This window comes from Balaenoptera acutorostrata, chromosome 20 (assembly GCF_949987535.1).
Source record: "Balaenoptera acutorostrata chromosome 20, mBalAcu1.1, whole genome shotgun sequence".
Lineage (NCBI taxonomy): Eukaryota > Metazoa > Chordata > Mammalia > Artiodactyla > Balaenopteridae > Balaenoptera > Balaenoptera acutorostrata.
The window spans coordinates 571904-594116 of NC_080083.1; the positions used below are offsets into that span (position 1 = coordinate 571904).

A 22213-nucleotide genomic window follows, 5' to 3' on the forward strand; every position below is an offset into this window, starting at 1 on the left:
AAATAAATAAATGTTAAAAAAAAAATTCTTAAATAAAAATAGTCCTTATCTTTTAGAGACACACGTTCAAGTTTTTTTTTTTTTTTTTTGTGCAACTTGCTTTATTGCAATATTCATTTTATTGCAGTGGTCTGGAACCAAACCCACAATATCTCCAAGGTACGCCTGTGTATGATCTTTGCACACGTTGAAGTACTTACGGAAGAATGGTATGAGTTTGGGGTCTGCTCTAATATAATATGGGAGGGGAGGCGGGGAGGGGAGCAGGGTGCCTGAAACGAGGCTCTTCCTGAGCTGGATTGTCGAAGCTGGGGGTGGGGACACCAACCTTCATCACATGACTCTCTATAAAAACCAAAAGTTTGTTTTAAAAAATTTACACACATGATATAAATCAATAGCTTAGCTGAGAGTCCACGTTCTTGTTCCTCCCAGGGTTAATTTCAACAGTTTGGTGTCTGCGCCTCTAGACCTTCTCTGTGCAAATACTATGTATATCGGCTCTGTATCTACTTAAGAGAGGAAGGAACTACCAAGACACACACCATTTTCCTACCAGCTTTTAAACTTCACCTTACGTTGCGGACGGCTGGCCACTTCAACCCTCTCATTCCTTACTAGCTTCACGGTGCTCCCCTGTATCAAAGAACCATCATTTATTTATGGGATCCTCCGGTGGTGGCCAGCTGGCCTGTCTCCATGGTTCTGCTCTTGAGAACAGTCACGCCTTGAGCATCCTTGTGTGTAACATACCTTTGTGCACGTGAGCAACTCCACACCTATCTTTCTAGAGGGAATCACTAGGTCAAAGGGTGCGCATGCTTAAAATTTTAATAGAATGGCTAAATTGCCCTCCTGCTGGACTTTGTATGTCCAGTGCCTGTCATTCTCTCCAAGTGCATTTCTGAGGACTGTCGTCATTCGGTGTCTGCAGGAGTCAGAGCTGGAAGCGGCTTCCATGATCCTCTGATCTCCTTCCAGGGCAGCCGCACCTGAGCCCCGGGGAAGGGCGGGGCCCACCTGCCCACAGCGCCCTTGTCCGGGGTTGGGTAGAGCAGTGGTTATGGATATGCTGCCCATGTCTGAATTAGGCCTCACCATTTACTGGTTGTATGACCTTGAATGATGTCCTCGACCTTCCTGGGCCTCAAGTTTCCTCACCTGTAAGCTGGGAGTAATACTAACCCCAGGCGGCAATCAGGGAGGGGCTAGTAAGCTGCATTTGGATCATTTGGGTCCAAAATGGGTCCATTTGGGTCCATTTGGGGGACTGCTGGAGGATGGGAGGTTAATAAGGACCCCCATCAGGCACCACTTGGCACTGCCAGAACTGCCTTCGAATGATGGTAGTTGGGTTTAGTGAGATTATATGTGATGGAACCTAGTACCCAGCATAGAGCACACTGACAGTGCTCCATGACCACGGAACCCCGAGAGCCAACGTGATGGCGGACAGGGGCTAGACCAGGACCAGGGAGACCCACCTTCCTGAGAGACTGGCCAGGACAGTGAGGCCTGACCGACAGGAAAAGAGGGGAGCCAAGGAGGAGGGCTGACCTGGCCCCCCGCTTGTTATTGTAAATAAAGTTTTATTGGAACACAGCCTCACCCACGTACTTATGTATTGTCTATGAAGCCTCCACGGGACAACAACAGAGGGGGGTACTTGCGACGGAGACCACGTAGCCTGCAAAGCCTAAAATACAAGCTCACCAACCCCGACATAGAGGTTCTAGGCATAATAATAAAAGCTGAAAGTTTTGGAGCAGTTACTGTTTCAGATATCAAACTAGACACGTCACGTGTATTAATATATTTTGTCCTCACACAATAACCTATGAGTAGACACTTTTTGTGGCAGCCAGTCTCAAGGGGCCCTGGTGAAGCTCACGGAAACTCACGGGGACTCAGGCCCTGGGGCAGTGCCCGGGGCTGGGGCAGCCGTGCAGACTCACAGAAGGCGGAGGGACTTTGAGACGCCTGCTGGCTTCCGCCTCCCCCTCCTGGAGCACTTTGGGGATCCCTGAGCTGCAGGGAGAGCCTGGGCACCGTCCCACTGTGCTCACACTAGACCCCCAGGCCAGGCCAGCAGAACCGCTCCGGGGCCCAGTCAGCCCACACAACCGAGAGAGGCAATAAAGCAGCGGCCGGTCACGAGCTGGGTCGGTGGGTGGCTTTGTGCAGCCATGTGACCTCCTGGGCCCTCCCAGGCTGGAGACCTCGCGGCCTGTCCCTCCCACTCTCCCTGAACCAGTGGGCCGCGCCCCTGCCCCTACAGTAACCCCCTCGAGGAGTTTTTCCAGATGCCGATTAAATCCGAATATCTGGGAATCGGGGCCCAGAGTAGGTATTTTTTAAATCGCTCAAGACTGGAGAACCACAGCTCCGTCACTGTTTCCAAAACTCACTTAAAGATCAGGCAGGCCTGGCAACCCATGGCTTCTGGAGCGCCGACAGGCCCTGGTTCAGCATTTCCGGGGGAGGCCCAGGGAGCTGGAGAAGCAACACATCCCCCAGGTGAATCTTATTACCAAGTTAGGAAGCAAAGGGGGAGAGGAGGGCCAGCCCCCAGATTGGAGGACTGTCCGGGAGTTTCCTGTTCTGTGAAACACGCTCACCAAATGCCCAGCTGTGCCCTCTTGGGTGATCCCAACAGAAGCAAGTGCTTATGTGGGGCAGAGTCAGGCCAAAGGGTGCCCCTCCGAGCCTTACTCACCACAGCCCAGACATTTGTGGGGCCGCCCAGCCAGCGGACTCTGAGGCAGCGGTGAGAAAGCATGAGGCACTGACACACATGACGGCACGGGGTCCACAGACCCACAGTCGAGTGAGAAAGCCAGACACAGTGCACATTCCACTCACATGCGGTTCAAGGGCAGAGTAGACTGACCCACGGTGACCGAGGTCAGAGCAGTTACCTCTGTGAGTGTGTCCACATGGGGATTCCATAGCTGGGTCTAAGAGTGGATACGCACACGTGTGCACGCACGTGTCCCACTCCTTACAGGATGCTGTCAGGTGCGCAGAGCAGGACTTGCCTGCATTTGGAGCCCAGGTGAGAGAGCTTTGCTTGCTTGCCTGTTTACTGCCTATTTGAGCTTTACATTATCCACAGAGATGTCTGCAGTGAACAGATCATAAGTGTACAGCCCAATGAATGTTTCTGTGTTCATGTGCAGTATTTGACCTTGTCCCAAGTGCTGTTCTAGGATCCCGGAGACAGAAACCAAGGCTCTAAGACGCCCTGTTCGCGTGGGTTTTATACTCTGGTGGGGGAGAGACAACAATACGAGACAGAACGGTCAGTTTTCGTTGGTTCACACTTTGTGAGTGCCTACCACATGCCAGGCGGTGAAGCAGGCGTGGAAATGCAGCCGGAACCACGACCCAGCCCTGCTCGGACGGGGTCACAGTCTGGTCATGTCTGGAGAGCAGCACTGGAAGGGTTAAGTCCACCTGTCCCTCCTGAATATTTCCCGAAGTCTCCCACTGACTCTGTCCTAACTCAAGCCTCTACCTTCGCTGCTCCGCGGCCTGTCGGAGTAGTTTCCCAATCAGTCATGTTTCCAGTCTCCACCTCTGCTTCGTTCTCCAGGCCAACAGCCCTTCTTCAGTGTTCAATCTAAAGACTTCACTTGATGGTTCCCTACTGCCCAGGCAGCTCTGGGGTCTGTCTGTGGGGGCTTGAATCCTCACTTGGGGAGTGCATGTTGTGACCACAGGCAGCTTCTTTAAACGCCCTGAGCCTCGTGTGTTTTCTGTAAAATGGAGACAAAACAACAATAATAATGATAAACACCAACACCTCTCCCTGAAGAGGTTGACCTTTAATCTACCGTAATAGGTATTCATTCAGCGAGGGCTAAACCTGGGCGAGTACCATCTGTTTACTCTTCCCCATCACTCTCACCTCTCTGTGCTACTTCTGTCTGGAGTGCCTTCCCTCTGCCTTCTCCTGGCTGGTTCTTATTCAGCTCAGGTCTCAGCCCGGCACTGCCTCCACCAAGGAGCCCTCCCTGAAGCCGCAGACAGAGCTGGGTGCCCTTGCCTGGACCCTCACAACACCCCAGATTGAATTTGTCCGTCTGCCCTCTGTTCTTATTTATCTCCACTTGCTCAAGTGTGAGCTCCTCCCAGGCAGGCCCAATTCAAATGCCTCTTTATGCCCCCAGCTGCAGACCCTTGCCATTCAAGGCAGGCACTGGATGTGTCCGCTGACTTGAGCGGAATATGCCAAGCATTTTTTTTTTCTTTTTATTATTTATTTATTTGGCCGCCCCATGTGGCATGCGGGATCTTAGTTCCCCGACTAGGGATTGAACCCATGGCCCCTGCAGTGGAAGCGCGGAGTCTTAACCACTGGACCTGCAGGGAAGTCCCCCAAGGATTTTCTTAAGGGAAGGGGCCTTTGAGTTGGCCTTGAGGCATGGGTAGGACTTTAAAAAGTTATTTTAAAACAAGTTATACATGCACACAATATCAAATCCAAAGAAACAAAAGGGCTCACAGTGAAAATTAAAAGTAGGTCACCTCTCACCACCCAGCTCCCTCCCCAGAGGCCACCATTGGTGTCAGTTTCTGAGTATTCTGTGCAATTGTCTGTGTTCCCCACCACACACACACTTTTTTATTTTGTAAAAATTTAAACCAACAGAAAAGTTGCAAGGATAGGACAATAAACACCTTTTGCTTGGATTGACCAATTAACATTTTGGCACATTATGCTAAATATTTGATAGGCATTATATCATGTAATGCTAACAACAAGCACATAATCATGCCAATTTTGTAGATGAGGTAACTGAGGCAGCAGGCAGGTGAAGGCACTCGCCCCAGGTCAAGAGCTGGCCTTCCCCCTTAGGTGGCCACAGGATTTTGATCCACCTTTCTTCAGCTGTCTTGGGAGGAAAGTATTTTCTTACACTGACTTGAAATTCACCTCCCCGGGCCGTTCACCGGATGCTCAATGGAAAAGTACACAGCCCTGGAAGCAGTTGCTGCTTCTCCTAAAACCTTCCATTCCCTTAGCAACAGCTGCTGTCGCTGCCACTGACACATGCTTCAGTGTCACCTCCTCTGTGAGGGCTGAGTTGGCTCACCCCCCGTTTGGAAACTCCCATGGTAGACTCCTGGCTGCCAGCAGGTTGACCTTTACGCGCGCCCGAGCTTGGAACCCGAGGCGTGGGGTGCCCTGGCCCTCGGGAACCCCTCAGCCTCATCCGTCCTGCTCCTTCCTCTGCTACCTCCACCCCAGCCCCTCTCGACCTCTCACCTTCTGCTTGAATTTCCCCTCCTCCCTGAGGCCGCCCTTAATTTCCCCAAGGAGCCCCCTCTCTTGGCTGCTGAGCCTTCTGCCTGCGCCCCCTTTACAGTCTTCTCCAAGTGGTCTTCTGGCCAGGAGACTGGGCAGTGGACGATTGGAGTGACAGTTGGCCCTCCTAGTAGACCCCGCACACGCACACATCGGAGCCTTATTTTCCTCAAGCACGTAGTGGGGACCGGAATGCCTGGCTCAGTACCTGGCACTGCGTCAGCGCTTACTAATCTCCTGCAATAGAACTGACAGCTCTTCCGGGCTGACTTCTCCAAGTCACCCCCCACCCCCGCCGCCTCCCAAACCCTACGTCCCTCTCCTTAACTTCTCTGCGCCTCAGTGTCCGCCCTCATAAGATGGGGATGGGGATGGGGAGGCTGTGAGCTTTCACTGAGCTCATGCATATCAAGTACTTGGAACAGTATATAGCCTTGCTGACCGCCACGCGGGGCCGGCGCATAGTGGGTGTCAAACTAATCGTCTCCGCGTGGGCGCGGGACCGCGAGGTTGCAGGAGCTGTTTGCAGAGCCAGCCCGCCGTCCCCGTCCCCGCCCCCGCCCCCGCCCCCGCCCCCGCCTGCAGGGCCCGCCCCGCCTTCATGCCCCGCCCCTCTCGCAGGCCGCGCCCCCGCCCGCAGGCCCCGCCCACGCAGCTGTCAGGACAGCGGCCGCGCGCCCGTCCACCAAGCCTGAACGCCCCACCACGCCCCGCCTTACTTCGCCTACACAAGTTACCTTGCGCCTGGCCGCCTTTTGTCCCACCCCCGGCTCCCATTGGCCAGGGGGTTTCTTTGTTAGCCGGGACGCGTCGCTGCCATTGGCCCGCCGGGCCGCCGATCGCGCCGGGAAGCGGCCCCGCCCCGCTCCCCGCCACGCCCCGCGCGCTGGCCTGTCGCTCTCTCGCTCGCGCCTGTCGTCCTGGAGTGCGCCCGGCGTTCCGCTCCCCTTCGCTGCGGCTGAGGGCGGCGCGGGCACCGAGCGCGGGGATCGGCGGGGCGGCGGCGGGAGCGGGAGTGGGCGCACGAGGCCGCGTCCATGGGCCCGGGACCGGCGGGCGGCGGCGGCGGCGGCGGCGCGGGCGGGCGGCGGGGGCCGCGCGCTCTGTGAGGCGCCGGCCTGCGTGCGCGGCTGGAGGTGGCGGCCGGGGATGCGGCGGCGCCCGGCCTGAGCCCGTTCCCGGCCATGTCGGCGGCCAAGGAGAACCCGTGCAGGAAATTCCAGGCCAACATCTTCAACAAGAGCAAGTGTCAGAACTGCTTCAAGCCCCGCGAGTCGCATCTGCTCAACGACGAGGACCTGACGCAGGTGAGCGGGCGGCGCGGGCGGGGCGGACAAAGCGGCGCCCGCGGGACGGAGCGGCGCCCTCCGCTCGCCGCCCGGTGACTCATGCGTTTCGGCGGCTCGAGGCGCCCGGCCGAGCGCGGGAACAAAGCGCGGGGCCACACTCGGCCGCCCGGCTCCGCGCCCTCTCCCACCGGCGGCCACCGGGCGGGGGCGGCCTGGGTCCGGGTCTCGCTCTGGGCCGCGACCCGGGGCTGCCGGCGGGGGAGAGGCTAGCACGGCCTCCCCGCCCCCAGGGTCGCCGCTCCCGGCCGCGTCTCCGTCCCTCGTCCCTGGGGGGCTTCGCACGCTTTGGCGGCGGAAACCCGCCCACGGCGCGGCGCCGGACCGTCCCGCGTGCCCCCGGCGCGGGTCCTGGGCCCGGCCGGCCCTTCCGGAGCTGGGCTCTGCGGCTCCGCGCGGCCACTCCCGCTTTCCCGGCCGGGCCCCCCCCCCCCCACCGGCCTCTCCCCAGCCTCTCCCCAGCCTCCGTCTCCCCAACCGCCACGAGCTTTCCCTGGTCCCCCTGCGCGAGGCCGGGAGCCCTTTCCCGTTCCAGCCCAGCTGACTTCGTCGTGGGCGCTCCTTCCACCGACACGCTGCTTTGGAGCGGACCGGCCTGGCCGTTTCTCTTGCTGCGAAGTGTTTACACGGCCGGCCGAGTCGGTGGCGGGGCAGGGGTGACGGCCTGGGACCGGCTGCCTTCCCCAGGGGCCAGAAAGAAACTTCTGGTACCCGAGACCCAGAGCTTCACCCCGCACCCAGGGCTGCGGAGTCAGAGCGTTAGGACGGCAGGGCCCGTGTCCTGGTGGTGTGTCGGGCTGTGGTGGGCTTCTGAGGGAGATGCCCTCCTCTCCCCTGGACGCCTTGCCCTGGGAAGCAGTTCATGTGGCCGTGAGGGTCCTGGACCGGGAGTCAGGGGACCGAACTTCTAGGCTTGGCTGTCACTTGCAGCTGCGTGACCTTGAACGAGTCCCATTTCCTCGTTACAGTTAATTTTCCTTCTCTGTAAATTGGGAGCAGGGATCCCTGGCTCTCCTGCCTCACTAGGCTGTTGTGAAAAGCAAGGCATGACATCGTATGAAACTTTTTCTTCTTGCAGTTTAAAAAACAAATGAACAAGAAGCACCTACAGAATAGTAAACTTGGATTTAGGAAGTTTCTGGCTTGGCAAGGGTTATTCTGAGAGAGTTGTCTGGCTGTTCCAGGCAGCTGCCTAAATTGGGTGTTTACACCTCATAGGGCTTGTTTTCCGATTCTTAAACTTAGGTGAATTGGAATGGAATCTGCATATTTGAATTGAATCTTTTTAAAATGCTGATTATTAATTGGATTTGGTGGGGAGGGGGACGTCACAAATTTAAAAGTACCTTAATCTTGCACTGTATTCACAGTTGAATTGTGGGTTTTGAAATAGGCCTGGGCCCTCCAGGGCACAAGGGGAATTGGTCGTTTCTGAAATGAGTGGGGTTATTTGTGCTGGGAGAGATTAGGCCAGCCTTCTACCTCCTGGGATCTTTCAGGAAGAAACTGTTCTTGAAGAGAGAAGGAGACTCAGGGCTGTTGCCAGCAGCCTTAGCTGCTGCTGCCTGCATCCGGCCCTCCCCCAGCCTCTTACTCTCATCCTCACGGCTCCATTAGAAAACCTCAGCCAATCGGTTCCCATCAGTCTCCTTCAAGCCCCTGCTTCCTGTTGCCCCTCCCGCCCTGAGCTTATTTTAGACCATCAAGGCTGGAAGATAGATCAGTGATCATTGAGGCCACCTCCTCTTTAAGGCATTTATCCTTTAGTCTTTCTCCTATGCATTTCTCTGCATACATGCAGACTCAAGTACAGTTAAAAAACCTATTTAAACCTAAACTGTATGTGCGTTTTTGCTCTGAAGTATATTGTTTTTTCTGCTTAATGATGTTGTATAGCTGTTTTCATGGTAATACATATCAATATACCAAACTTGTTTTTTGCCTATTGTACCATCAGGGATGTTTTGCATATTGTACCATCAGGGATGTACCATAGTTTAACCATTCCCTTATTGGTGGGCAGCAAGGGTACTTCCAGCTTTTGTCATTATAGACAGTGAATGCCTCAACGAACAGCTTTCTAACTGCTTTTGGGTGTGTGTGTGTGTGTGTGTGTGTGTGAGAGTGTGTGTGTGTGTGAGAGAGAGAGCGAGAATGCATGTGCGTGCGCGCACGAATGCAAGTATTTCTCTGGGGGCAGATACCTAAAAATAGAATGGCTAGGTTGACATCAAGTGCATTAAATTTTTTTTTTTTCCTACAGATAATCACCAAATTGTCTTCCACAAAAGGCTGTATCATATCATTGCCAGGATTGGGTATTATAAAATGATTTAATTCTTCAATAATTTCCCTAGTTTCCAGTGAGGTTAAGCCTCTTTTAGTAATATTTATTGAATATATTTTGTTCTTTCGTGGATTTTCATATTATTTGCCCATTTTTCTATAGGGTTAGGGCCCCCCCCCCCCACTGATTTGTAGGAGCTTTCTGTATATACTCTAGATCAGCGGTCCACAAACTTCCTGTAAAAGGTCAGATAGTAAATATTTCAGCCTTGTGGGCCATAAGATCTTAGTGGCTACTATGTAGCTTTGCCATTGTAGCACAAAAGCCGATGTGTGAAGTTGCTGTATACAAAACATACACTAAGGGGTATGGCTCTTTCCAGTGAAACTTTATTTACAAAAATAGGTAGCTGGCAGGATTGGCCTGTGAGCCATGGTTTGCCGACTCCTGCTCTAGATGTTAATCTGGCACCTGTCATACATTGTCTTTAATTGTATGGTCATTTCTCTTTTTCATGTGGTAGTTTTAAATATGAAAGTTTAATTTCCACGTTTTCCTTTATAGTTTGTAGTTTTAATCTCATTCTTATGAAGGTTTTCTTTCCAACGTTATAAAATAGTCTCTGATGTTTTTCTTAGTTCTTTTATAGTTATTTTTATGCTTAGCTTTGCTTGTTCGTTTGTTTTTTGGCTGCACCGCATGGCTTGTGGGACCTTAGTTCCCCGACCAGGGATCGAACCCAGGCCCTTGGCAGTGAAAGCGTGGAGTCCTAACCACTGGACCTCCAGGGAATTTCCTGTGCTTAGCTTTTTAATCCATTGGATTTGTGTTTTAGGAAGATAATTCTGGCTAAAGGCAGAAGTTCTAATAGGTGCTCTTGAAGAAGTCCAGTTAAATGTCAGTAAAGGTCTTCTCCAGGTCAGTGCTGGCCAGGAGGGAAAGGAGTCGTCAGACACTAGGGACAGGATATTGGCAGTTGATCGGAGTGGGGATTGAGGAAACCTGGGTGGATAAAAGTACCTTTAACGGCAGTTGAGAATAGCAGATTTGGAGTAGATTTGAGGGAGCGTGGAGGAGTAAAAATAGTGTGGTAAATTTGACTTCGAGGAGGTGGAGGTCCAATTTGGTCCTAAGGCAGTAGGCGGTTAGAGCTGGAGGAGGGGTGGGGGCCAGGTGGGAATTCTGATGTCATGGGAGTGAATGGAGTCACTCAGGAGGCTGTGTGGAGTGAAATGAGAAGCGAGGGAGCAGAGCAGCAGGTCTGGAACTAGGGTTCTTGGCTTCCAGGTCCTCGTCCCAGCCTGGGTTCCTGGTGGGTATTGACCTGACATGATGTCTTATTCTCCTGCTGACTCGTGCACCATTAGGAACCACTTTTTGTGGAAGGAGTCGCCAAACTTCAGTTCTAGTCCCTGGTCTAGCACTGTTTTGTTGTGGGGCCTTGGCTGGGTTGTTTCTCCCTCCTGGAGAATGAGCAGGTTGCTCATGATCTTTCCCAGCTCTTCCAATCCTTCTTTGTCCCCCCTCAGCCCTCCTGGTCTAATTCTGCCCCTTGCTGTGTCCATACTCCACTGCTGGGACTGCGGGAGCCTTGGGGTAGGAATCCCAGACATAGAGGTGGGTGGGCCAGGAGTTGGTCTCTGTGAATCATTTCATCAGTCATTTCAGTCAATCATTTCATCATTTCCCTTTGTTCCTGTGGCTTTCTTAGAAGTTCCATGGTATGGAACTTCTTTATTTGACTTAACGTTTATCTCAGAAACAATGGGAAAATTCCATGCCCACCCTTTTTAGAAGATTTGTGATTATTCACAGATTTGTAGATAGTTTGGCAAGGGGTGTGTCAGAAGTTCCAGACCTTACAAATGGCCAACAAGCACATGAAAAGATGGTCAGCGTCATTAGTCATTAGGGAAATGCAAATTGAAACCATAATGAGGTACCACTTCACACCCACTAGGATGGCTTTAGTAGAAAAGGGGAAGTAGTAAGTGTGGTGAAGATGTGGAGAAATTGGAGCCCTTGTGCATTGCTCATGGGAATGTAAAATGGTACAGCCGCTGTGGAAGTCAGTTTGGCAGTTCATCAGAACAATTAGCGTATGACTCAGTGATTCCATTGCTAGCATATACCCAAAAGAATTGAAAACAGGTATTCAAACAAATAGTTTTATGCATACGTTTGTAACAGCGCTATTCACAATAGCTAAAAAGTAGCAGCAACCCAAATATTGATCAGTGGATGAATAGATAAACAAATTGTGGTCTATCCATACAATGGAATATCATTCAGTCATAAAAAGGAATGAAGTACTGAGACATGCTACAACATGATTGACCCTCAAAAACATGATATTAAGTGAAAAGAATCAGACTCAAAAGGTCACATACTGTATGATTCCATTTATATGAACTGTCTACAACAGGTAAATCTGTAAAAACAGAAAGCAAGTTAGTGGTTGCCAAGGTTCTGGTAAGGGGGGAATGGGGAGTGCCTGCTGATGGCGTTGGGGTTCTGTTTTGGGGTGATGAAATGTTTTAGAATTAGATAGAGATGCTGCTTGTATAACATGAGGAAATTACTAAATGCCACTGAATTATGCATTTTAAAGTGGTTAATTTTATGTGGTGTGAATTTTACCTCAGTTAAAAAAATAAACGTGCAAGAATCACACACACACACAAATCCCAAACCTGCCCCCTGCTCCTTGTGTCATTGGAGTGAATATCTGATTGTTTCTAGAGTCTAGACAAGGGATTGGCAAATTTTTTCTTAAAGGGCCAGATAGTAAATATTTTAGGCTTTGCAGGCCCACAGGAAAAATCGAGGAATTTAAGTAGGTACTTATATAACTCTTAGAAAATGTAAAAACCGTTCTTGGTTTTGAGACCTTAAAAAAATAGCCAATGGGCTAGATTTGGCCAATGGAGCAGCATACATAGCTTGCCAACCCCCCTGGGTTAGACCAGCCCTGTCCAATAGAAGTATAATGCGAGCCACATACGTAATTTAAAATTTTCTAGTTGCCACATTTAAAAAGTAAAAAGAAACAGGTGAAGTTAACTTTATGTTTTATTTAACGTATCCAAAATATTATCATTTCAACATGTAACGAAGCTGTTACATGCCCTTTTACCTTTACACACCTTTGGTCCAGACTAGCCACTTTCCCAGTGCTCAGTAGCCACGTGTGGCTGGCGCCTACAGTGGTGGATGGGGTGGCTCTGGCTGCAGTGGTCTGGCCTGAGACCCTTGGGGGAAGTCCAGGGTGGGAAGGCTGTGCTTGTGGGTTTTTCTCTTTGGCCTGCATTCGGATTCCTGGAATGCTGGCTCTCTCGTGCTGTTACTCCTGTTTGCAACCCCCTCATGATGTCTGTTTGCCAACTTCAGGGGGTTCTTTCTTTGAATGTCACTTCTTTTTTGGTGACTCCTTTTACTGTGTTTTAGAGCTCTGGGGCTCTGATCCCTGCTCCCTGCAGGGCAGAAGACAGGAGGGTGCTTGCTGGTCAGGGCTTAGTGGACCTATGCTGTGGGGAGTGAGTGAGAGCCCGGGGTGGGGGGGGTGGGGACAGGCTTACATGTCCCTCCAGGCACATGGCAGGACGTGGTGACTGCATTCTGCACAACTCTTTGTATTTGCTGAGTGTTTTGCAGCTGTATCCTAGCTGCTTTTTTCCCTGCGTTCTAGCCTGCTACTTGACCTTTCTTTCTTTGAGTTCCTGTGCCCTTGCCATGCAGAAGGACTACAGTCGACGACCTGTGTTCTGTTCTTGGCACACACGTGGCAGGGCGACCCAGAAAGGTTACTTACGTTCTCCCGGCCTCGGTTTCCCACCTGTAAAGCAGGTGCCCGCATTCTGTTCACAGGGAGTGGTCCACTAATGGAATGGATGGAGACTACTGAACCCCCTTTGTGGTAATTAATATTCCAAGAAGCATGCTGACGGTCTCTCCTGTGGGGAACAGACTTTGTTTGGGCTCTCGCCTGATCACTAGGACCCTGATGTGTAGCTGAAATAAATTTGACTTGGAATATTTATCTTTAAATTGTTCCCAAGCTGCCAGCTAGACTTGGAGGAGAGGAGAGAGCATTGCAATCAGGGAAAAGAGACAAGAGGGAAGTAATATCCTACTGCCCACATCCTTGTACTGTGGGGGAGCGAGGCACACGGGGAGGCGTGGTGAGCACTGCGTGCTAATTTCGAAGCATTTAATCTGAGAAAACAGGCTTTTCGTTTATCCTTGGAAACTCACTCTCCAAGCATCACCTTCTCATCTGAAACGACATGGTTGGACCAGGTCAGTGGTTTTCAAACTTTAAATTGCGGAGCCTTTTACTCAAAGGAACCTCGTACACAAATATTGTGTATGAAACAGAAAAAGTGACACTGTTCTGGGCGACAGGGGTCAGAGCTTGGCCTCTCAGCCATCTGTTTCCCACCCATGGGACCTCCAGTCATTTCTGAGGTCTGCGAGGGGCAGGTTTGAACACTCTGCCCTAGATTTCGTGGTCCCTCCAGTTTGAGCAGCTGAGGGCTCTTTGAAATTGTCTGCGGCTCTTTCACAGCTGCCCTGGGATGGCACCCCTGAATGCCCATCCCCACCACTCCCATTATACTGTCACTTCCTTTGGGGGCGAGAGAGCCAGGGGAGTGATTCGCTGGCATTTTGTTTCTGGAGCCTGGAACTAGAATCTTCCAAACCACTTGCTGGTTTTCTCAGTCAGGGTCATCCTAGTTCACATGAAACCACAGCCTGGTTCTTGCCTGGAGTCTGTAACCCTTCCAGCTCCTTCCGCCCCTCGCTCAGCTTGGTGTGTGTGCTGCACTGGACAGTGTCCTGCCCGGTCTTTGGGGCAGCTCGCGGTGAGAGTGAGTGGACAGGCCTGTGGAGTCCTCCTGAGCCTGCTTCGCACTGGATCAGGTGTTTTGTGTACCGTGGCTTCCTTCCACCGCCGGCAGCTGGGGAGGCGAGCAGGGCTGCTGGCAACATGGCCACCTGTGGAGTGTAGGGGACGTTGAGTTTCAGAGAGGTTGGGTGCCTGCCCTAGGTCACGGAGCTGCCTAGGGATGGGGCTGTGTGCCACATGGTTCACACACCAGCCTTCGCGCGGCCAGGAACCTGTCCTTCCTCCTCCTGGCAAGGCCGCTTTGACTTGTTAACATGGTACTGTTTCAGTAGGAGGCTGGGGTATTGCAAACTAAATTAAAGCTGTTTAATGGAGTTCTAATTCCTACCCCTGGGAGGAGGGGCCTGAGGGGCTGGGTGATCCCCCCACCCGTAAGCAGGTGAAGGATTGTCCCCCTTAGCAGGTGGAGCCACTGAGACCAGGGAAGTTCAGCCTAGGTCACAGGAAGACCAGTGTGGACTTTTTCAAAGTTCTTTGTGGCCCTCCCTGTGTCTGCTAACTCGCGTTAACCTTTGCTGTCAGAAACAGGGCCTTACCCTGACTTGGATTCCTTAGTTGCCGGGGGCGCATGGAGCAGGCAGAGCATTTTACAGGTCTTCCCGCAGGTCCTAACATCTCTGCCTTGGGGTGTCTCACGTCCCCTGGACAGGCTGCTGGCCTGTTGCAGTGACCGCACCTTTGGTGCAGCCCTGAACAGGAAGCACTGTTTTCCCCTGAGGGATTCAGAATCAGGAAGTAGTTGTGTCCTTGCTCCCTAGGTTCCAAAACACTGGTTGGAACAGGCAGACCGGGGTGGGGGAGACTCCATGTGCACCTGCAGTCCCATCTCTCCCCTCCTAGTATCCTGGCCCACAGCTAAAGGGGCTGGGCGGGGGAGCGGCTGCTGGGAGTCCCAGCTGAACCAGAGAAAGAGTCCAGGTCTCCCGGGTGCCATGCTCAGAGCCTGTCTACCTGGGGCTGGCGGGTCTTCCGCTTAGGGACCGCTCTGACCTAGAAATCTGACACAGTCCCACTTTTAGTTTACACGTGCTCAGGTAGGGGACTGGGAGGGTTGAGGGAGGGGGCCTTCAGCTCAGATTTGGGTCTTATGCTGCTTGAGCAACTTACTCAGAATTTAAGAGTCTGCATCCTTCCTCTGAAAACGGGGGCTGCAACAAGACCCATGTCTGTGGGCGCCTGTGAGGATGGTGGAAGTTGCAAGAAATAGCAAGAGTGCCAAATCTGTGAATGCTTGGGTGTGTAGTGGGCGCTCAGTATACGGGGTTCGTTTCGTCAGCACTGACCCAGAGAGGGGAGCCGCCTCTGTGGCGAGGTGCTGTGGGATGGCTGGCTCTCAGACTCTCCTTCTGTCTGCCCTGTGCCCACAGAGCAGGGGCCCAGGCCGCCTCCTCTCCTATGAGCTGCTTGGCATCACCCTAGCAGCTTCCCAGCATCAGCCCCAAGGGATTGGAAGGGCCTTGTGGGTTTGCTTATGTGGGTTTGATTTTCAGAACGTTTAAGTGTAAAGAGTGAACTGATTTTAAGAATTTTTAGAATATAAGAAGCGAAGAGGCGGGACTTCCCTGATGGTCCAGTGGTTAAGACTCTGCACTTCCATTGCAGGGGGCACGGGTTCGATCCCTGGTCAGGGAACTAAGATCCCATATGCCGTGCAGCGCAGCCAAAAAAAACCGAAGAGGCCAGGTACCATCAGGCTGAGACTTACCGTTAGAGGGTGTGGGCTGCTCCAGAGGCCAGCAGCCAGCATGACAGCCACCCTTGGGCACCTGCCAAGCCCAGGGAAATGCACAGTGCAAGTCCCGTGAATGGCAGTGGCACATGCCGATTTCAGAAGTCACTTTGCATGGAAGTGTCTGAGTGGCCATCAGCAAGGTGGGAGAGGGTTTAAGAGAAGCTGCTTATCCTGCTGGTGTCCCTGGGAGCAGTTGTCTGGGAGTCCAAGTGTTCTTGCCTGTGAGCCTGGGGGAAATGGGCAGAGGAGGGTAGAGAGCAGCCTGGGCCTAGTCCTGAATCGCTGGGCAGTGAGCAGGAGGTCTGGCCAGGCCCTTTGGTCGCCAGCATTGATTAACTCACATCAGCTGGCAGGTGGGTTCTCTGGCTTCCTCCCCTGCAGCCCCACATCCTTTACAGATCACACACTCTTCCAAGGGGTGGAGCGTTCCGTGGGGTCTAAACAAGCAGATGTGGCCCCTTGCGAGAGCCTGTGAGCAAGCTCTTCTAACAGGCAGATGCCAGCTTGGCAGACAGCCCGTTGACTCTCATCCCCACGTCTCCCTTCCCTCCTAGAAACCCTGTGAGCTTAGAGGATCTTCCTGGGAACTGGGCCAGCGAGCTGGCCATGCAGCCTGGTCTGGTGTGGCTTTCTATACTTAAATCGAAGGAGCAGTTGATGTGCTCCGAGATTATTTATTGTGGCAGTGGTCAGTGGTGGCGTTCATAGCTAACAATTACTGCTGTGTGCCAGGCCACTGTTAACTCATTTATATGCATAACAGCCTTATGAAGGAGAGAGATAAGAAAACTGAGATGGAAAGAGGTCCTAGAACTTGCCTGGGGGTGACACAGCAAGTGGCAGAGGTGGGACACAAACCCAGATAGTCTGACTCGGCCTCCTCCTCCCACTGTTCCCTGTGTGGACCTTGGTGGGCTCAGGTAGGCTTTCTGGACCTTAGGTCTCTAGCTGTGTGTGTCCCTTGGCCCCTCGTGTCCAGGAGCCAGGGGCTGCCCTGCCGGGGGTGTATGTGCTGGGAAGGGTGGGGCTGGAGGATGAGGCTTGGGCTGAACTTGTTAAATTTCTTGTCTCTCTTTTTTTTTCCTTCCATTGGACTCTCCTGTCCTACCTGTTACTTTATAGGAAGCACTGCTTTTTGAGGGACAGGGTGTGACTTTTTCCTGCAAAGCCGTTGACTCAGAAATTTGTCCCCACACACTCTCTAGCATTCCTTCCTTTGCCACGAATGGCGTCATGTTCCAAAAATCCCGCGGCCACCGGCTCCTTGTCAAGCCCAAACAGGGAAGGGGCTTTTTAAAGTGTCCCTTTCCCCTCTTCCTGCAGCTGCTGCTGTCCAGGGAGGAGCCCTGGGCATGGGCTGGGCTTGCAGGGCATGTGTGTGGGCAGAGGGGTGAGTGGGCAGCTGAGCTGGGGCGTGGGAGAGAGGATGGCCAGCAGGCCAGCGGCCTCCTGCCCTCCCGTCGCCGGGCCTGGGATCTAGTGAGGTCTGTGTGTGGGTTTTTGTTTTTGTTTTTGTTTTTTTGAGGTAAAATTCATGGAACGTAAAGTTAATCACTTTAAAGCATACGGTTCAGGACTTCCCTGGTGGCGCAGTGGTTAAGAATCCGCCTGCCTAATGCAGGGGACACAGGTTTGAGCCCTGGTTCGGGAAGATCCCACATGCCACGGAGCAACTAAGCCCGTGCGCCACAACTACTGAAGCCCGCGTGCCTAGAGCCTGTGCTCCACAACAAGAGAAGCCACCGCAGTGAGAAACCGCACACCACAAGAGCAGCCCCGCTTGTTGCAACTAGAGAAAGCCGGCGTGCAGCAACGAAGACCCAACGCAACCATAAATAAATAAATAAATAAATAAATAAAGTGTACTGTTCAGTTGCGTTTAGCACGTTCACAATATGCTAAATTCACCAGCACTCTGTAATTTAAAACATTTCATTACCCCAAAAGAACACGCCATTACTATTGAGGAGTTAGGCTCCACTCCCTAACCCCCATCCTCAGCAACCACCAATCTGCTTTTCATCCCTATGGATTTACCTCTTTTGGAAATTTCACCAAAATGGAATTGTAGAAATTGTGACCTTTTGTCTGGCTTTTTGCACCGAGCATGTTTTCAGAGTTCATGTGGTAGCATGAACCTGTGTTCACTGCTTGTTTCTGGCCAAGTATTGCATTATGTGGCATAGTGCATCTTGTTTATCTCTTTGTCTGTAGATGGATCCTTGGGCTGTCCTGCCTTCTGGCTGTTGTGATTAGTGCTGCTTTGAACACCCGCGTGCACACTTCTGTCTAACCCTCCTTTCAGCTCTTCTGGGTGGAAACCAGGGGAGGAATTGTTGGGTCCCGTGGAATTCTGTTGTGAGCCGCGTTGGGAAGCGGCACATCAAGCCAGACCTCAGCAGTGCAGACTGTGGGGTGGGCGGGCAGATACGGCGCTGGGCGGGTGGAGGAGCCTGGGATGGGGACCTGGGGTCTGTGGCAGAGGCGCTGAGCCCATGTACAGGGCTGGCCGAGCCACCTGGAGCTCCGCTCCCTTCTGAGGATCAGCCTAGCTGCCGAGAAGGAGCTAAGCTGGGGCTTCAGAGTTGTGGGGAAGGGGGCCGAGGGGGCGTGGGAGCTGAAGGCCAGGCCATGTAGGGAGACACGGTGTACCCCAGGGTGGTGAGGTGCGGGGGAGCTGCTGAGAGCCAGTCTCCGACCGGATCTGGCCTGTTTACTGCTCTTATTACCAGTTTTCAAACTTGATTTCTTTAGCCATGGAGCACGGAGCCCCTTGAAATGGAACGCGGAACTCGCCTATGTGAAGTCCCCGGAGCGGGGGAGGGATGGTTCCCCAGCCGCCTGCACCACCCCATGGTCTGCAGTGGCCCTGAAGCACTGTTTGAAAACCACTGATTGACTCTAACCCTTGCATTAAAATTTGTTAATAGAATGAAATATTTGACACATACGGAAGAACTTCAGTGGCGTGTGTGTACAGCATAGGTGCAGCCTTCCTGCTGAACGTTCGAGGTGCTGGTGTTTCTGCTGTGTCAGCCTCCCAGCTGCTGGGATCCACGGGAGGGGACCACAAGTAGGTGTTGACCCGTTGTTGAGCCCAGCCCCCTCTGCAGACTTCCTCTCCATGCAGAGGCTCACCTCTCGAGAGGAAGGTCTCCCTGCCCAGATGTGTGCAGGAGTCTTCCAGTTCCAGATGGACCTTAGGGCAGCTGCTGCGGGCAAGTCTGGTATGAGATGCGACCCGTTAAGGTAGTGCTGTTGAGGAGAAAGGACTCCGCGTGGAGACCTGGAGACAGACCTGAAGGCTCGTGTGTTTGGGCTGACAGAGCCAGCGTGTGAACAGGGCCCCGAGAACCAGGAGGGCTGATCTGAGGATGGGCTGGGCTGGGGATGGGGCGGCTGGCTAGGTCAGTGGTTCTCAGACTTTTTGTTTTTGGGCCCCTTTATAAAGCTTTTGATTACTGAGGTCTTCAAAGGGCTTTTGTTTATGTCGGTTACATCCAATGGTATTTACTGTATGAGAAATTAAAATGAGACATTTAAAAAATTTTATTAATTCATTTAAAAATAAAATAAACCTGTTACATGTTCACATAAATAACAGGTGTATTCTGAAAAATAACTTTTCCAAAACAAAAAAAGTTTTGCTTAGAAGAGTCGCATCATTTTACCTTTGCAGATCTCCGTACCATCTATCTTAATGGAAGACAGCTGGATTCTCATATCTTTTGCACATGATCTGTTGTGATATCCTGTCATGTAGCCTCTGGAAAAGCGTATATGCTAGTGAAAGAATGAGTGGAAAAAGGGCAAATGATGACTTAGTATTTTTGTAAAAATAAGTTTTGGCTCATTGACCCCTTAAAAGGGTCTCAGGGCCCCCTTAAAAGGGCCATCCCTTTGAGGACCACTGGTCTGGCTCAAGCTGGGCCATTTGCTTGAAGGCCCCGAATGCCTCATGGGAGCGGCAGTGAGGACGTCTGTCAGGATGGGCAGAGCCCCAGGCGGTGCTCAGAGTGCTGGGGTGGCAGAGGATGGAGCGGGGGGCATAAGAGGCCGCCCTTGCCTCCTGCTGCCAAGGGCTCTCCGTGGAATAAGTAAAGTGTGGGTAAGGCACCCGGCATGTGGTGGGGACTCGACGTGACACACAGGGAATGTTTATTCTGAGGCTTGGAGAAGTTGTTTCGCTGTCACATCTCCCCACTAGGCTCTGCAGCTCTCAGGAGGGAGGGGTGGAGATGACCGGAGGTTTTAGGCTGGAGCCTGCAGTGCTGGGGCTGGTGCCACCGTGATGTGCGGTGTGAGAGGTGGCTGAGGACTGTGGAGCGGGGCAGGCAGTCCTCCTCGGGCTCTGCCGCTGGTTTGCTCGGCGGCCAGAAGGCACGATGACCTCACTCTTTTCCCCTAGTGCTGCTTGACACATTCCAAGACCCTGGAGACACAGGGCTGGGGCTTGGGTGGGAAGTCAGGGTGGAGAGGGAGATTCGGATTCCTCGCTCTCGGAGTGACGGTCAGTCGAGTCCTGCGCCCTTGAAGCATGTTGGTGGGAAGGGGATTCAAGAGAGTCTCGGAGGCCCCCAGAGGTCTCAGGTGACACAGTAGGGATTTTTTAATTCTATTTTTGGGGAAGAAGCTTGGATCAACCCTCAGAATTTTCCTTGGAGGAGGAAAATTACCTCTTCTCTTTGGGATTAAAGTGCTCCTTAGCCAGGTCCTGCCCCTTGGATTTGGTAGCTGGCAGGAATTTAGATGTCTTTCTTTAAAAAAAATTTTTGGCCGCACCTCGTGACATGTGGGATCTTAGTTCCCCAACCAGGGATCGAACCCGCACCCCCTGCAGTGGAAGCACTGGAAGCGTGGAGTCGTAACCACTGGACACTCAGGGAAGTCCCGGAATTTCAGTGTCTTTAATGTTAGATGAGAAGATATCCCCATAGACTTAGACCGTTTAGTTATACCACAGTTTCTGCTGTAACTATATTGTGTGACCTCTGTTCCAGAAAATATTTCTTTGCCCCTTCTTGTCCACTGGTTGCCCCTCCCTGTCCAGCCCGTGTGTGGCCTGCATGTGGAGGTTTCCTTTGTGAGGTTTACAGCTTGAGCTTGATCTGAGCAGTTGGGGCTGCTGCCCCCCAGTCTGCTTTCAGGGAGCCTCTCAGGACCCCCTTCCAGCACCCCGTTCAACCCTTTTCCCTTTGCAGCTTCTGAGGAGCTAATTGTTCAGACTTCACATGACATGTGGTGTTTACCTCTTTGGTCTCCTAAAGGAGTTTTAACAACAGTCACCAAACTTGGACATGAATGTTCACAGCCACCAAAGGGGGGAAACAACTCCAGTGTCATCAATAAACAGATGTGGTCCTTCCACACAATGGAATATTATTTGGCCATGAAAAGGAGTGCGGTACAACCGACCACTACAGCATGGATGGCCCTCGAAAACATCTGCTCAGTGGGAGAAGCCAGACGCAAAAGACCATGTGTTATCTGATTCCATTCATGTGAAGCGTCCAGACTAGGCAAATCTGTAGAGACATAAAGCAGATTAGTGGTTGCTGGGGACTGGAGGGGGGAGTGTGTGGGGAATGATAGCTAAAGTATACAGGGCTTCTTTTTGGGATAAATTTGATTATGGTGGTGGATGCACTACACACCATTGACTTGTACACTTTTAAATGGGTGAGTTGTATGGTATGTGAATTATATCTCAAAAAAAGTAAGTTATTACAAAAACCCACCAAAACAGTTATTACCCGCACCCTCCCCCCCCCCCGTTTTTGGTTTGTGCTTGTAATTCACATTTTTTAAAAAAATTAATTTATTTATTTTTGGTTGCGTTGGGTTTTCGTTGCTGCCTGTGGGCTTTCTCTAGCTGTGGTGAGCAGGGGCTACTCTTTGTTGCAGTGCGCAGGCTTCTAATTGCAGCGGCTTCTCTTGCTGTGGAGCACGGGCTCTAGGTGCGCGGGCTTCAGTAGTTGAGGCACGCGGGCTCAGTAGGTGTGGCTCACAGGCTGTAGAGTGCAGGCTCAGTAGTTGTGGTGCACGGGCTTCGTTGCTCTGTGGCATGTGGGATCTTCCCGGACCAGGGCTCGAACCCGTGTCCCCTGCATTGGCAGGTAGATTCTTTTTTTTTTTTTTTTTTTTAATATTTTATTTATTTATTTGGTTGCTCCGGGTCTTAGTTGCAGCAGGCAGGCTCCTTAGTTGTGGCATGCAAACTCTTAGTTGCAGCATGCATGTGGGATCTAGTTCCCTGACCAGGGATCAAACCCTGGGCCCCCTGCACTGGGAGTGTGGAGTCTTACACACTGCGCCACCAGGGAAGTCCCGGCAGGTGGATTCTTAACCACTGCACCACCAGGGAAGTCCCTATAATTCACATTTTGCCAAACCTTTATTTGACATCTTTGTTTCCTGTCTTTTTGTCATTTTTGGTCTGACATCTGCTACCCATGAGTAGCTAACACCTCAGATTCTACCTCCGTCCTGCGCTCTGTCCCGGTTACCCCAGGCCCCCAGGAGCATGCTGGACGGGCATGGTGTTGGCCTCGCCCTCTCACACCCACGTGTGCGTGTCTGTGCACGCACAGCTTGGGACTCAGCCGTGGTCAAGTGCGTGGCAGCAGCA

The 22213-nt window shown here is 52.3% G+C and overlaps 1 protein-coding gene and 1 non-coding gene across 10 annotated transcripts in view; both read left to right on the plus strand.

Moving 5' to 3' along the window:
• The first annotated feature begins 6201 nt into the window (after window positions 1–6201).
• The window catches only part of MPRIP (myosin phosphatase Rho interacting protein), a 127950-nt gene continuing 111938 nt past the window's right edge, over window positions 6202–22213 (plus strand). For 3 of the 9 annotated variants that reach the window (XM_057535299.1, XM_057535298.1, XM_057535297.1), the window contains exon 1: window positions 6204–6618. In XM_057535299.1, coding sequence (XP_057391282.1) covers window positions 6496–6618 — 123 coding nt within the window. In that variant the 5' untranslated portion in view covers window positions 6204–6495. Of the gene's footprint in view, window positions 6619–22213 lie in introns of all 9 variants that reach the window. The other 6 variants (XM_057535296.1, XM_057535301.1, XM_057535302.1 and 3 more) reach the window with 4 other exon arrangements.
• On the plus strand, window positions 15413–15485 carry TRNAG-UCC (transfer RNA glycine (anticodon UCC)). The gene has a single exon. It is a non-coding gene; the product is annotated as a tRNA-Gly (tRNA).